Below are 13,519 nucleotides of genomic sequence, written 5' to 3' on the forward strand. Positions count from 1 at the left end.
ATCGGCAACAAGGGCTACCCCCTCCATGCATGGCTCATCTGCCATCCCACCACGCAAGGTCAGAGGGCCTTTAATGGGAGCCATTGAGCCAACCGCAACACTGTGGAGCAAGCCATCAGTCTTCTAAAGCAAGGGTTTCGCTGTTGGGTTGGGAGATCTCAGAATTACACATCCTAGAGGGTCTCCATGTTTGTGTGATGTGCTGCATCCTCCATAGTCATGCAATTATGAGGGCCCAGCCACTACCTCCTGGGATCCGGAGGTCACCTTGGCAAGAGGACAAAGAGGAGGAGGTGGAGGAGGAAGGAGACCACATGCACCATGTGTAACTGTATGAGAGGGACTGCATTGTGAGGCTTTGCTTCAGTTAAAAGGAATGTTCCCATTGCCAACAAGGACCCACCATTCCCTTACAGTACATCCATTTCAGACTCCCCTTGGCCAACATCATTCAATAAAGGTCAAGAGCAAAACCTTTCATTCAATAACTTTATCCAGCAACACCTCAATAATACAAAAAAAGGAACTAACCAACTTTGTGCATGCCCTTAGTGCCTGCCTTTCTTGCCTAGTGCTCCTATATAGTGCTACCCAGTGGATGCAGCATGCAGCATGGTTACTGGAAGGCTGCTGACATTCACTGTTGGAGACTGCAGATGGCCTGCAGCTCTGAGCCTTGAGGGCCAGGCTTCAGATGCAGCACTTCAGTATGGGCCCTCAGTATGGCTGTGAGGCAACAGCAAGGGCAATGGCAGAGTGACAGTGGTGGGAGCATGAATGCTACCTTCCTGAGACAGTACAGCAGGTTCATGCTCCACAAAACTACTGCTACTCTGCTGAAGCGCACCTTATGATCCCAATAATCTGCTGGGGTACAGATTGCTGGACTGCTGGAGAGGAGTGAGTGAAAAAGTTGCATAAGGCAGCAACTTACCATCATCCAAGATAGCCTCAGCAGCACACACTGGCTCTGTGGCACTGGTGTCCAAGACACTGTGGACTACCTGCTTAAGGGAACTGAATAGGTGGATTTGTGATGGTCCTCCACCCATCATCTGTCTCTCCCTCCTGTTGTGGGCAAGCTTCTCCTGCAAAAGAGAGGGCAGAATGTCAGTAACTGTGTTTCAGTGTGCTTGGGTGATGTGCCTGCCATAGCTGAATAGCTGTAGGTTTGTGGAGGTGTATGTGTACAGCTGGCATTAATGGAAGGTGTGTGTGAGTGATGTGTACTGTAAGAATGATAGTGGTGAGTTCTGAGCATCAGAATGTGCTGCTAGGTGAGTAATGGTGCATTGAGCAGTGTGAGAGGTGGGTGGTCTGGTGGTTGCAAGATATGATGTGCAGATGCATTCACTCACCTTGACAATACGAGTGAGGCCATTAAACATTTTGTGGCACTGCTGCCAGATCAGTGGAGTCGCACTCTGTGCATTGAACCTTCCTTGCTCCCTGCTCCCATTCTCTTCGGAGGCTCAGTCTTGAGGGTTTCCTGCCCCTGCTGGAAATCTGGCCTGCTTCCTGACCTTGCCTCTCAACAAAGTGAGTCCAGGATGACATCACTAAAGTGGGGAGCCCTTTACTTCCCCTGGTATGTCATACCGGCTGCTCAATGGCAAGAAATGATTTTCCAGCAGCCTGTCATACATTGCAGCAACTTTCCTATTATAGGAACTGTGCCTTTAAAATGGGAAAGTTGCCTGGAGCACATGGTTTCTTCCCAACATTGTTTGGCCCCTGGAGTGTGCAGAGAATGCTGGCAGAGAAATGGAGACTGGCACTGCGCGGGAGCCGCTTGTGGCCACACCACGATCTGGTAAATGAGGTGGGTAGACGAATTTTGAGTCTTACCCATTTCATTTCCAAACGTGCCTGGGCACACTGTGAATCACAGCCCCTGTGCCCAAAAATCATTCATACATGCCTTTCTATAATTTCTTCCCTGTGCTTGTTATTTTTCTTACCGCACCTATTTCACTGACAACTCCGTGCATTAACTAATCGAAATAATTTATCAGAAATATCTGGAGAAATATAGTGCAACTGTAAACTGCGTCTTGAAAATAATATTTAAAAACACTTTTAGTGGCAAGGTGACACAATGTATTTATGCTTCAAACCACAGCACAGCCAATATGAGCTCAGTCCAGAAACTCTCTACTAAGGCGTCCTCATAATTTAATCTTTGCAGTCAGCATTCTGCTAGAATTTTCCTCCACGCACAGAGGAAGAATCAAAGGCAAAAACTGCAAAGCTACTCTCACACATTTTCTCACTGCTGAACAGGGCGATTCTGCCCCTTTGCTTCTGGAATTGTGCATGGCAGGGGGAAAGGAGAAGACAAACATAATTTTAAAAAATAATTTTCCATTAACATATATACTTTCTTCTGTATTTTTTGTTTGACAAATTTGGAACTACAATCCTATCGCTTTGCTGTGTCTATATACTGTACTAGAGACAGCACATTTTTCCTTAGTGCAGCTAATACTGATTTTAGATGTTGTTAGAGGCTGTTTCGTTGGGACAAGAAACTTTATTATTTGTGAATTTGCACAAAGCAAGCAAGAAATCACTGTGCTCATACTCACAAAGTGAAGACTTTGTTCCATTCAGGGTTGAGACTCCTATGGACAGTATGTGTCTGCAGTCTGTCGTTGTTCAGTTCAATCACACAAAATGGGTCACTGCTCCCTAAAGAAAAGCCATTTTTAAATATAACAGTTTTCATAACTAGGGAATTACAAGCTAAGAAGCGACACTTACTTGCACTGATAGGAATTCGAAAACTGGATCAGATTTTTAGCTGTGTAACTGAAATATTAAGTGACACTAATCTGGGTTACTGGTTCTCCCCTATCCCTGATCTCTCCTATTCCAGTCTGCTTTTATCATCATGCAGCCTCTTGCACCAGGACAGTCGAAATTGCAGATTTTACTTTGTCAACACCACCTTAAAATCATCCGATGGGTGCTACAGTTATATGAGGACAGGTTGCAATGATAAGGCTTGTATTCTCTTGAGTATAGAAGATTAAAGGATGATCTAACTGAGATGTTTAAGATGATTAAAGGATATGATAGGCTAAATGGAGAGAAACTATTTCCTCTGATGGAGGAGACCAGAACAAGTGGGCATAACCTTAAAATTAGACCTAGGCTGTTCGTGGTGATCTCATGAAGTACCTTTTTATCAAAGGTTAGTGAAAATCTTGAATTCTCTCTCCCTCCCCCCCAACCCCCAAGAAACTGTTGAGGATATTGAACCAAGGAAAGCAAATGGAATTCAGATAAAGATCAGCCATGATCCAACTGAATGGCAGAACAGGCTTGATAGGCGGAATGACCTACACCCATTACTCTCTTCTTCTTAGGCAGTCCCTCGGGATTGAGGACGACTTGCTTCCACTCCAGTTTGATGGGTTCTGAGATGACTGATAAGTCCAAGGTGTGATCTGCAGACTCTGCCACATGAGAGGCAGGTGGTGCTTGAAGGGTCAGGTAGATGAGTAGTTTGGAGGTTTGCGCGCTCCCTCCGCGCCATGACTTTGCCTCTGCATGTCCCCAATGAGGTCCCTCGAGGTGTACAATTCCTTCCCGAATTAGCTTTTTTCGTCTAGAATGATCACGAGCCAGGGACTCCTACCAGTCGACAGGAATGCTTGATCTCTTCAGGGATGCTTGAGGACATCTCTAAAGCATTTCCATTGTCCTCCTGGGAGTCTCCTGCCACGACCAAGTTCTGAGTAGAACAGCTGCTTTGGGAGTCTGGTGTCGCACATTCAAACGAGATGCCCCGCCCAGCAGAGCTGATTTTGGATTATTAGTGCCCCAGTGCTGGGAAAGTTGGCTGGGGAGAGGATGCTTCTGTTGGAATGCCTTTCTTGCCACTGGATTTGGTGGATCTTGCAGAGGGACCATGATCCTATGGTGGTATTTTTCCAGTGCTTTGAGATGCTTGCTGTAGGTGTCCAAGTCTCTGAATCATATAGAAGCGCAGGGATCACTGCTGCCTGGTAAACCATAATCTTAGTCTGGGGTTTGAGATCCTGATCCTCAAATACTCTTTTCCTCAGTAAGCCAAAGGCTGAGCTGACACATTGGAGGCGATGATGAACCTCGCCATCTATGTCTACCTGTTACTATTAGCTGACAGACAACCCTGTGACTCAACCTCATGAACTTTGATTTTGATGGACTGTGGTGTTAGTTCAAAATATTCATAGGAAAACTCCACAGCTGAAGAAAGCAGCATTTTGAACTTGTACCTGGATTTTCTTTCCATTATAAAAAAATTTAAGTGACAGACTTTAATCTTGATGTTAATTGAAGTTCCATTCCATAATAGTAAATTTGATGTTAAATGCAGTTCATGTCATGCTAGCTCATGGGAGGCATCAGCCACTGTTGATATGATCCTTTAATAAATTAGCTGGCACAGATAATGAGAGTTCAACAATTTTGCCACACCCTGAAAATCTGCATTCATTTCAATGTATTGGGGCTTTATTGGCCCATTACATAGCACTGTCCATGGAACTTTCCTGCCAGGATAGCTGGTCCTCCTCACTGGCATTGCTACTTCTAGTCCCCTTGACGATGATGAAGTAACAAAGGGGCTACCACATTCACTGCTGATGAGGAACACTTCTAGATTTCTGTGGTAATTAACCTGACCATGTTTGGACTGACAACAAATTTAACAGATAGGGCCCACTGACAAAAACACAAGTCTGAATGGTGTCTGCCACATTACCAGGATGTCTGAGATAACTGCAACCCCTTTGATCATATAGATCAAAGAAGCCTTTCATATGACTGTAGAATGCTGCACAATTCAGGTAATTTAACTGACACCCAACAAAATGTGTTAATTAAGTTAAAAAGAGATAGAAACAAAGATGTACTTAAAAGTAATTGTCCAAAGTGCAATATGCTTCTGAAAAACAGACACCAAAGTACTCAAATAGTAAAAGAACCGAGAGGCAATTGTGCAGGTTCATGGGAAGTGAATGCTCGGTTCATGCACTGAAATATCAGTGGTACTACATGCATGCTGAAAGCTTTTATTATTAGGCTATCATTAAGCAGACAATTGTCTTTTAAATTCATTCCCAATATTTTCCTCAAGGACCTTCCTGACCAGTGAGTCATCTTATAAACACAAAAAGGGATTTCAATTAAAGCATATAAATGTGTGGAAAAATTTACAATTTATACTTGTGGTTTTCTCATGCACTCTTTCCCAAAGAAGTGATGTCACATACACATTTTGTGAAGGTGTTTTGGTTTATGGTCTTTTAAGGTTACTTTTACATTTAAATATAAAATTTTCAAGCAAGTTCAAATACTACTCTGAAATCATCACTCTCTCTCCTATAGTGAAGAGAGGTATAAATATCTCCATCCTTGTTTTAGACATTTTATGTAAATTGTAATTTAACATTTAAGATATAAATGCCTTTTCAGTTTCAGAAAAGTTTCTTTACTGGTGTCTTTACAACACACAATCAGAATACACCCAAAGAATCAGGTCTCTCTTGTGGTGTTCTCTGCATAATACTCTACATGTTCAGATAGCTCAGACCAGTGCCCTGACTGGTTGCTGTGAACTACTTTTTTTCCCTCTGTCAAAACCATGCTGCCCTCTTTAGGCCAGAATTTCATAGACCTATTAAAAATGCAACATCAGATAAAGCAGTTCCAAAAATCCATATGAAATAATGACAAAGTAGAGTGAGGAAATCATGGACAATGTGCATTCCTACAGGACTTCTCTGTATCGCAACGCAAAGCCCCATAAAATGATTACATATTTCTGTCAGACCTACACACAACAGTGATCTTTAAAGCCAGTCTGCAAAACATTATTGAATGGTGGAGCAAAAGAAATGAAAGACTTCCATTTATATAGCACTTTTCACAACCACCGGGCGTCTCATAGCGCTTTATGGCCAATGGAGTACTTTTGAAGTATACTGTTGTAATGCAGGAAACACAGCAGCCAAATTGTGCACAGAATACCCCCACAAACAGCAATGTGACAATCACAGATATGTTTTTTGTGATGTTGATTTGGGGATAAATATTGGCCAGGGTGCTAGGGATAACTCCCCTGCACTTCTTTGAAATAGTACCATGGGATCTTTTACATCCACCCAAGAGGGACCGATGGGGCCTCAGTTTAATGTCTCATTCGAAAGACAGCATCTCTGAAAGTGCAGCACTCCCTCAGTACTGCGCTGGAATGTGAGCCTTGATTTTTGTCCTCAAGCCCTGGAGTGGGACTTGAACCTAGAGCCTTGTGACTAAGAGGCAAAAGTGCTACCAATTGAGCCATGGCTGACATTCAGGCTCAAGGGGCCGTATGGCCTACTTCTACTCCTATTTCTTATATTATTATATTTTTATGCTGGTGAATTTCTTACTTAGGATGCTTATTTCATGTATACACAATGTCAAAATATGTTGGTAATTAATGTATAATTTAATAGTTACACCAAAAGCTCCTTCAAGTTTCACATTAATTATTAGGTTATCTGAATTTTAGGGCACGTTCAAATTATACTGAAATTGAAACACTAAAGCAGAACCTCTCCATTCAGTTATTATTATAAAAAGATTAGTATTCTTAGTTTTGTTTTAAATGATTGCATTATTTTCCTGGTTTCGTCAGATTAAAAAGAAATTGATTCGATGCTATATTTTTATGAAGGAGAACTTTGCGTTAAATATGATTATGTACTACATTACATATGGTGGTGTTCCTGGCCCACTGTGGCCCAAGGCGGCATTTTTTGGAGTGCTTCAATCAGTACAATTGAAATTTGTAAATTTTGTAATTACATGCATAGGGGGATAATAGTTAGTGAGCAGTAGTAAGGCTGCAATTTTTTAAAATGCAGTTCTGATGACACCAATAAGCACTGACAGTGATGATCAAATGCTTTATAAGAAGCAGCACGTTGCCAAGATCAAATTCAATGTGGCACCAGCAAGATGATTATATGGTACAAATATAAATACATATTAGTAAATGAAAGTTTGTTTCCACTTTTCTCATTGTACAGCAAATTTGTTCCTTGACTGGAAATATTATTAGATTAAAACACTATATAACTGCAATTTCTTGTGATTTTTTTCAATTACAGCCAAAAATGATTTTTGTCGATGCTAGCGGATGAAAATTTAATGCATATCTGTTACAATCCTTTTGTCCACTGTTTCAAGCAGCTGTTAATCCAATTATTTTAAATGTTTAAATGCTTCCACTAAGACAGTGGGCATACAAATGCAATCAGTCAGTTAATACCACCAATTTCTAGGATTATAAGAAAAATATATTTGAGCTAGTATAAACACATTTCTCATTGCTTATTCATGAAAAATTTACAGCATTTTGATAATTGCATGTGTGTTATTGCTTTTCATGTACAGATGTTGCAAAGCTTCTGAACTGAAAGTAAAAGAGATGACAGAATACAAGTATTTAGAAGTGAATGACCAGAACATATACTAACTACACAATTTCCTGTTAATCAACTACTATCTGCTTCTCAATTAATTTGTAGTAGCAATGCCATGGTCACCAATTCTTGAGTGTGCAGATCATAAATTAGCAATATAATGCAAATGGTTGACCTTGACATTGACAGTTACTGTAAGAAGAAATTGATTATTGTTATTGTCAATCTGTCTTGGTATTGCATATGGGGAGTCGAAACAGAAGAAACAATTTTAACTGTTGGTGCTGCTAAAAAATATTCAGTTCTGTCTTTCATGAATCTTACATTGAACTCCAGCTGCAGGAGTTTTGGCCGCTCACTTAATCAAAAATAAACAATCCTGCATTGGCTGGAAAACAAACCCGTGCCTTCTGCTTGGCAGACAAGAATTCTACCACTGAGATGCTTAAAAGTCATGGTCATGACTTTTTGAATAACTGTGAAGGAAAAAGGTTGTGCATGCAGAGTTGTCTCAATATTGTGAAATCCACTCCACATAGCAAATCCACTCCAGAATATGAGAAACTTTAATACACTGCAGAACAGCTCTATAAACATGACAGAAAACGTGTTTTGGATTTCTATCCTTGGCCCCTCCTATTTCTCATCTACTTGCTCCCCCTCGACAACATCATCAGAAAACATATTAATTTCCAAGTATACGTTGATGACATCCAGCTCTACCTCACCACCATATTTCTCAATCCCTCCACTATCTCTAAATTGCCAAACTACTTGCCCGGCTTCCAGTATTGGATGAGCAGAAATTTCCTCCGATTAAATATTGGGAAGACTAAAGCCATTGTCTTTGGTTCCCCCCCACAAACTCTGCTCCGTAGTCACCCACTGGCAACTGTCTCAGGCTGAATCAGACTGTCCTCAACCTTGGTGTCATATTTAACCCCGAGATAAGCTTCTGAACACATAACCTTGCCATCACTAAGACCGCTGATTTCCACCTCTGTGGCATCACCGCCCCTACCTCAGCTCATCTGCTGCTGAAACTCTTATCCATGCTTTTGTACTTCCGGACTTGATTATTTTGAAGCACTCCTGGCCAGCATCCCACACTCTACCTTCTATAAACTTGAGATCATCCAGAATAATGCTGCCAATGTCCTAACTTGCACCAGGTCCCGTTCACCCATTACCCCTGTGCTCACTGACCTACATTGGTTCCTGGTTAAACAAAACCTCAATTTTAAAATTCTCATCCTTGTTTACAAATCATTTTATGGCCTCACCCCTTTCTATCTCTGTAATCTCCTCCAGCCCCAAAAAGCTCCAAGATATCTGCACTCCTCTAATTCTGGCTTCTTGAGCATTCCTGATTTTTATTGCTCCAGCATTGATGGCCGTGCCTTCAGCTGCCTGGGCTCGAAGCTCTGCAAATCCCTCCCTAAGCCTCTCCACCGCTCTACCTCATTTTCCTCCTTTAAGACGCTCCTTAAAATCTACCTCTTTGACTAAGCTTTTGATCACCTGCCCAAATATCTCCTTATGTGGTTTGATGTCATATTTTGTTTTATAATGCCCCTATGAAGTGCATTGCAACATTTTATTATGCTAAAGGCACTACATAAATGCAAGTTATTGTGGTGGTTATTATTCTGAAGCTGCCTACAAAATGTTAAAACATTAAAAAAACTTTTCTCAAGTTTTTTCATTCATTCTTGAGATGAAGCTATAACTGGCATTTCTTGCCCAGGTTTTATACAACTAAGCGGCTTGCCAAGCCACCTGTGGGGGGAGTTCAGAGTCAACCATGTTGTGTGGGACTGGAGTCACATATAGGCCAGACCAAGTAAGGAGGACAGGTTTCCTTCCTAAAGCACATTAATAAACCAATTTGGTTTTTACAACAATCCACCTGCTTCATGACCATTTTTACGAATACCAGTTTTCTCCCCCTTTTTTCTTTTTGCACTGCATTCAAAATCTCAAAATTCCATTATGTGATTTGAACTCATGCTGTTTACATTATTTAGCCATGTATATGGATTACTCGTCCAGTAACATAACCACTATGCCATCTCATACCTTGTAACTTGAAAATATTTACCAACTTGCAAATATCTATAGTTATATTTTCTCTTTTAAAATATACAGAAGTCTTATTCAAGAAACAGGACAATATAAAATGTTATGGGAATGTGCAGGCTTAAGGAAGAAAACACGCTTCTCTGTTAATTGTATTGGTAAACCAAGCCTTTTAAGCTGACTCAAAGCTCTGAGCTCTTTATTAAAAAATGCTATTCTGTAGCTCATAACCCTGCTCCTCGACACCTCTCTAGTTTCCAATTTAAACAAGTCCCCATGCGCCCTACTCTAAAGGGCTTTGTTTCCCTGTCATTGTGAAGAGAGGCGAAGCAGCCTCGAAGTGTGAAATCAGACCTCATGAGCTGAACGGTTCCCCAGGGAACTATGGACTGTTCAGAAGGTCAAAGTCATGGGCTGGACCAGCTGAAAATGTCTGAGCACTGGTCTGTGACACAGCAGGGGAGTTAGAATTGAACACATCTTAATTAAGGCCCACAGACAGCCAAGCAGGCTGTTTTCCAGACCAACTGCCAAACTTAACCCGGTCAAATTTAGCAGCACTACTAATGGCTCTAATGGTAAGTTTTGCATCACTGTTCTTCACACTGCTGCTGACGAGCATCTTAGAGTATCTGATTAATGGTGATAAGACTTCAACATGCAGAGGCCCCTACCTCAAAACATGCCAGTCTAGCCACAGGATGAAAAGCCCCTGACTAATTTATATAAAATTTCAACCCACTCTTTGCCTTTTTTGTTGAATGATGCTGCAGTTATAGTTAATCAATATGTGGGAGTTGTTAAATGAGGTATTAACGACAACACTTAATCCCTTTTTCTCGTTAATAACCTCCAGCAATAGAAATGCAATGCCCAACACTAAGCCATTCATAAAAGAAAAAAATATAGTTCCCACTCAACATTTTATGAGGAGCTTAATTGAGGTGAAACACTGTGGTGGTATTCAGCTGAACAAAGCATTGAGTCATTGTGTAAAAGAAAAGAATTCACAGTTTCACCAAAAGTGATTTGTTCTCTTAACCCCCTCATTCAGAAAAGAACCCAAAGCGTTCCTAATTACTTCTTAATTTGAAAGGGTTAATGTACAATTCAAATGTTTCTAAATGACTCTTTACAGCTGCAGAAAACAGTCCTTGAAAAGAAAGAAAAATCTTTTGTAAGCATGAGAAGATTTATGGCATCGTAGTATGCAGGCAATGTTTTCTGAGGTATGATAGGTTTACATCAATGGACTCTGATACATCATAATTCCCATTTTATTGACACAAGTTAGCATTATGATGACTAATTTTTAAACAGCCTAACTTTGTGGATATTAGCTAAAGCTTGTAATTTCCAAATGTATTTTTACATATTGCAGCATTAATATTTAAGCACATTTCAATATTTTAAATAGTTATTTTGGTGTTATATTGAGGAATTGCAGTTTTCTCCCAGCCACAAAAATGACGACAAAAAGTATCCCCAAATGCCATTAAAATCATGGGCTAGAAATCAGATTACCCTCTTTAGATCACGATTCACAGCCTGCTGCACCGATTCTAATGGAGTTGGGAATTCAGAAAAAAACATCTTCACCCAGTGAGTGGTGAGAATGTGGAACTTGCTGCCACAGGGAATGGTTGAAGTGAATAGTATAGATACATTTAAGGGGAGGCTAGACAAGCATATGAGGGAGAAGGGAATAAAGGGTTATGCTGATAAAGTTAGAAAAGAAAGACATGCATTTATACAGCATCTTTCATGACCACCAGATGTCCCAAAGTGCTTTCCAGCTAATGAAGTATTTTTGAAGTGTAGTCACTGTTGTAGGAAATGCGGTGTCCAATGTGCACACAGCAAGCTCCCACATACAGCAATGTGTTAATGACCAGATAATCTGCTTTTGTGATGTTGATTGAGGGATAAATATTGACCAGGACATTGGGGATAACTTCCCTGCTCTTCTTTGAAATAGCGCTATGGAATCTTTTACCTCCACCTGAGTTGGCAGACGAGACCTTGGTTACATGTCTCATCTAAAAGACAGCTGAGACGGGTTTGATGTGGAGATGGGAAGAGGTCCAAGCGGAGCATAAATAAAGACTTGGACTGATTGGGTCAAATGGCCTGTATCTGTGCTGTACATCTGATGTAACCCTATATAAAAATTTTGTGCTCCCACCTCACTGACTTGATAATAGCATAGGGCCAAGGGCATCCTGTACGGCTGCCCTCCTTGTAGCTCTCAGGGCAGCCTCTGTCTTCATCAGAGGGCTGAGCAGCATTGGGCTTATAGCCAGCTTTCCCTTCTTAAAGGCTCACTGCCTGTTAAAGGGAAGTTGCACGGCTGATCTGATATGAAGGCTGCAGAAGGCAAGGGAGAGACCTCCCAGATTCAGTGATGCCACCTTGGAGGTGCTTGTCACCCAGGCAGAGGTGAGGAGAGAGGGCAGGTTTCCGCGGCGGGGGGAGGGCTTTGGGACACCCTCAAGGAGCACCCTATACAAGAGGTGGGAGTCAGAGTGAGCTAGCCTGAGTGAGAACAGTGCCAAAGATCCACAGTTAAAAGCTGTGGTGGGGAGTCGGCGGGGAGTCAGAGAGAGAGTGAGCCTGAGAGAGAACAGTGCTGGAGACACGCAGTTAAAAGCAACAGCAGGCAGTCAGCAGGAATCAGAGCCCACATGTTTGAGAAAAGAGAAAAACAATTCAAAGTGTGACATCACAAGAAAGCAACTAAATAATTCATTTTTGAGTATATCACTTTTTCTCTCTCTAAACTAGGGCATTCATTTAAACTAGGAGCTGGGAAATTAAGAATTTCAATCGGGGTAAGTATAACAGTAAGTGAATTAATAAGAATAGTAGCATGTCTAGAGGCATTAATTAAAATTAATAGTTATACGAAGTACTAACTAGATTCTAAAAGAGGGAATAGAGATTTTTTTTAGATCATGGATTGGCAGCTGAGACTTGTTGCATGCAATTCCTGCACTGTGTGGGAACTTCAGGACACTTCATGTGTCTTGCGGGACCACGTGTATAGGAAGTGTCTCCAGCTGCTTGAGCTCAAACTCAGGCTTTCTGAGCTTGAGAAGCAATTGGAGTCCCTGTGGATCATCAGGAAGGATGAGAGTTTCCCGGATGATACATTCCAGGAGGTGGTCACCCCACACAAATTAAGAGTTCAGGATAATAAGTGAGTGGCCACCCAGACGAGTTGGAAGAGGCAGGAAGTGCAAGAGTCTTAAGGGTGTTTGCCATTCTCAAACCAATACTCAGCATTGAAGACTGCTGGGAGTGACAATACCTTGAAGGAGTACAGTCCAGATAATGGCACCAATGGCAAAGGGACCGCATTGGAGGGAACAGCAAAGAATAAAAATGCAGTTGTTATAGGAGATTCCATTGTTAGGGGACAGGCAATCATTTCTGGAACCATCACCGTGAGCCCCGCATGGTGTGTTGCCTCCCTGGTGCCAGGGTAAATAAAGGACATCATGGAGAGGGTGCAGAATATTCCGCAGGGGAAAAGGAGTGAGCAGAATTTGTGGTACATGTCAGTACTAATGACATAGAGAGAGCAGATATTGAGGTCCTATGGTCAGACTTTCAGAAGCTAGGTAAGACCTTGAGGTAGTAATCTCTGGATTACTCCCAGTGCCACACGCTAGCAAGAGTAGGAATAGGAAGATAAGGAGGATCAATGCATTGCTTGAGGGCTTCAGATTCTTGGGGCATTGGGACTAGTTCTGGGACAGGAGACCAATGACCTTGTGGGGAGTTCACTAGTGTGGTTGGGGAGGGTTTAAACTAAATTGGCAGGAGTATGAACACTGGCTAATAGACAAGAGAAATAAGGTGCAAAAAGGAGTGAAAGTGTTGGATAGTACCAGAAAAGGAAATAGTACCATATTAGATGGGAGTAGACTAAGTAGGACTATGAAAAAATACAAGGACAGGTTTAGAATGCAGGC

General features: G+C 41.6%; 1 protein-coding gene across 6 annotated transcripts in view; it reads right to left on the reverse strand.

The window, feature by feature from the left end:
* LOC137369088 (multiple C2 and transmembrane domain-containing protein 1-like) overlaps positions 1-13,519 on the reverse strand; it is an 834,541-nt gene that overhangs the window by 317,136 nt on the left and 503,886 nt on the right. For all 6 annotated transcript variants that reach the window (XM_068029709.1, XM_068029710.1, XM_068029712.1 and 3 more), the window contains one exon: positions 2,589-2,691. In XM_068029709.1, coding sequence (XP_067885810.1) covers positions 2,589-2,691 — 103 coding nt within the window. The remainder of the gene's footprint in view (positions 1-2,588; positions 2,692-13,519) is intronic.

This window comes from Heterodontus francisci, chromosome 4 (assembly GCF_036365525.1).
Source record: "Heterodontus francisci isolate sHetFra1 chromosome 4, sHetFra1.hap1, whole genome shotgun sequence".
In the NCBI taxonomy this organism is placed as follows: Eukaryota; Metazoa; Chordata; class Chondrichthyes; order Heterodontiformes; family Heterodontidae; genus Heterodontus; species Heterodontus francisci.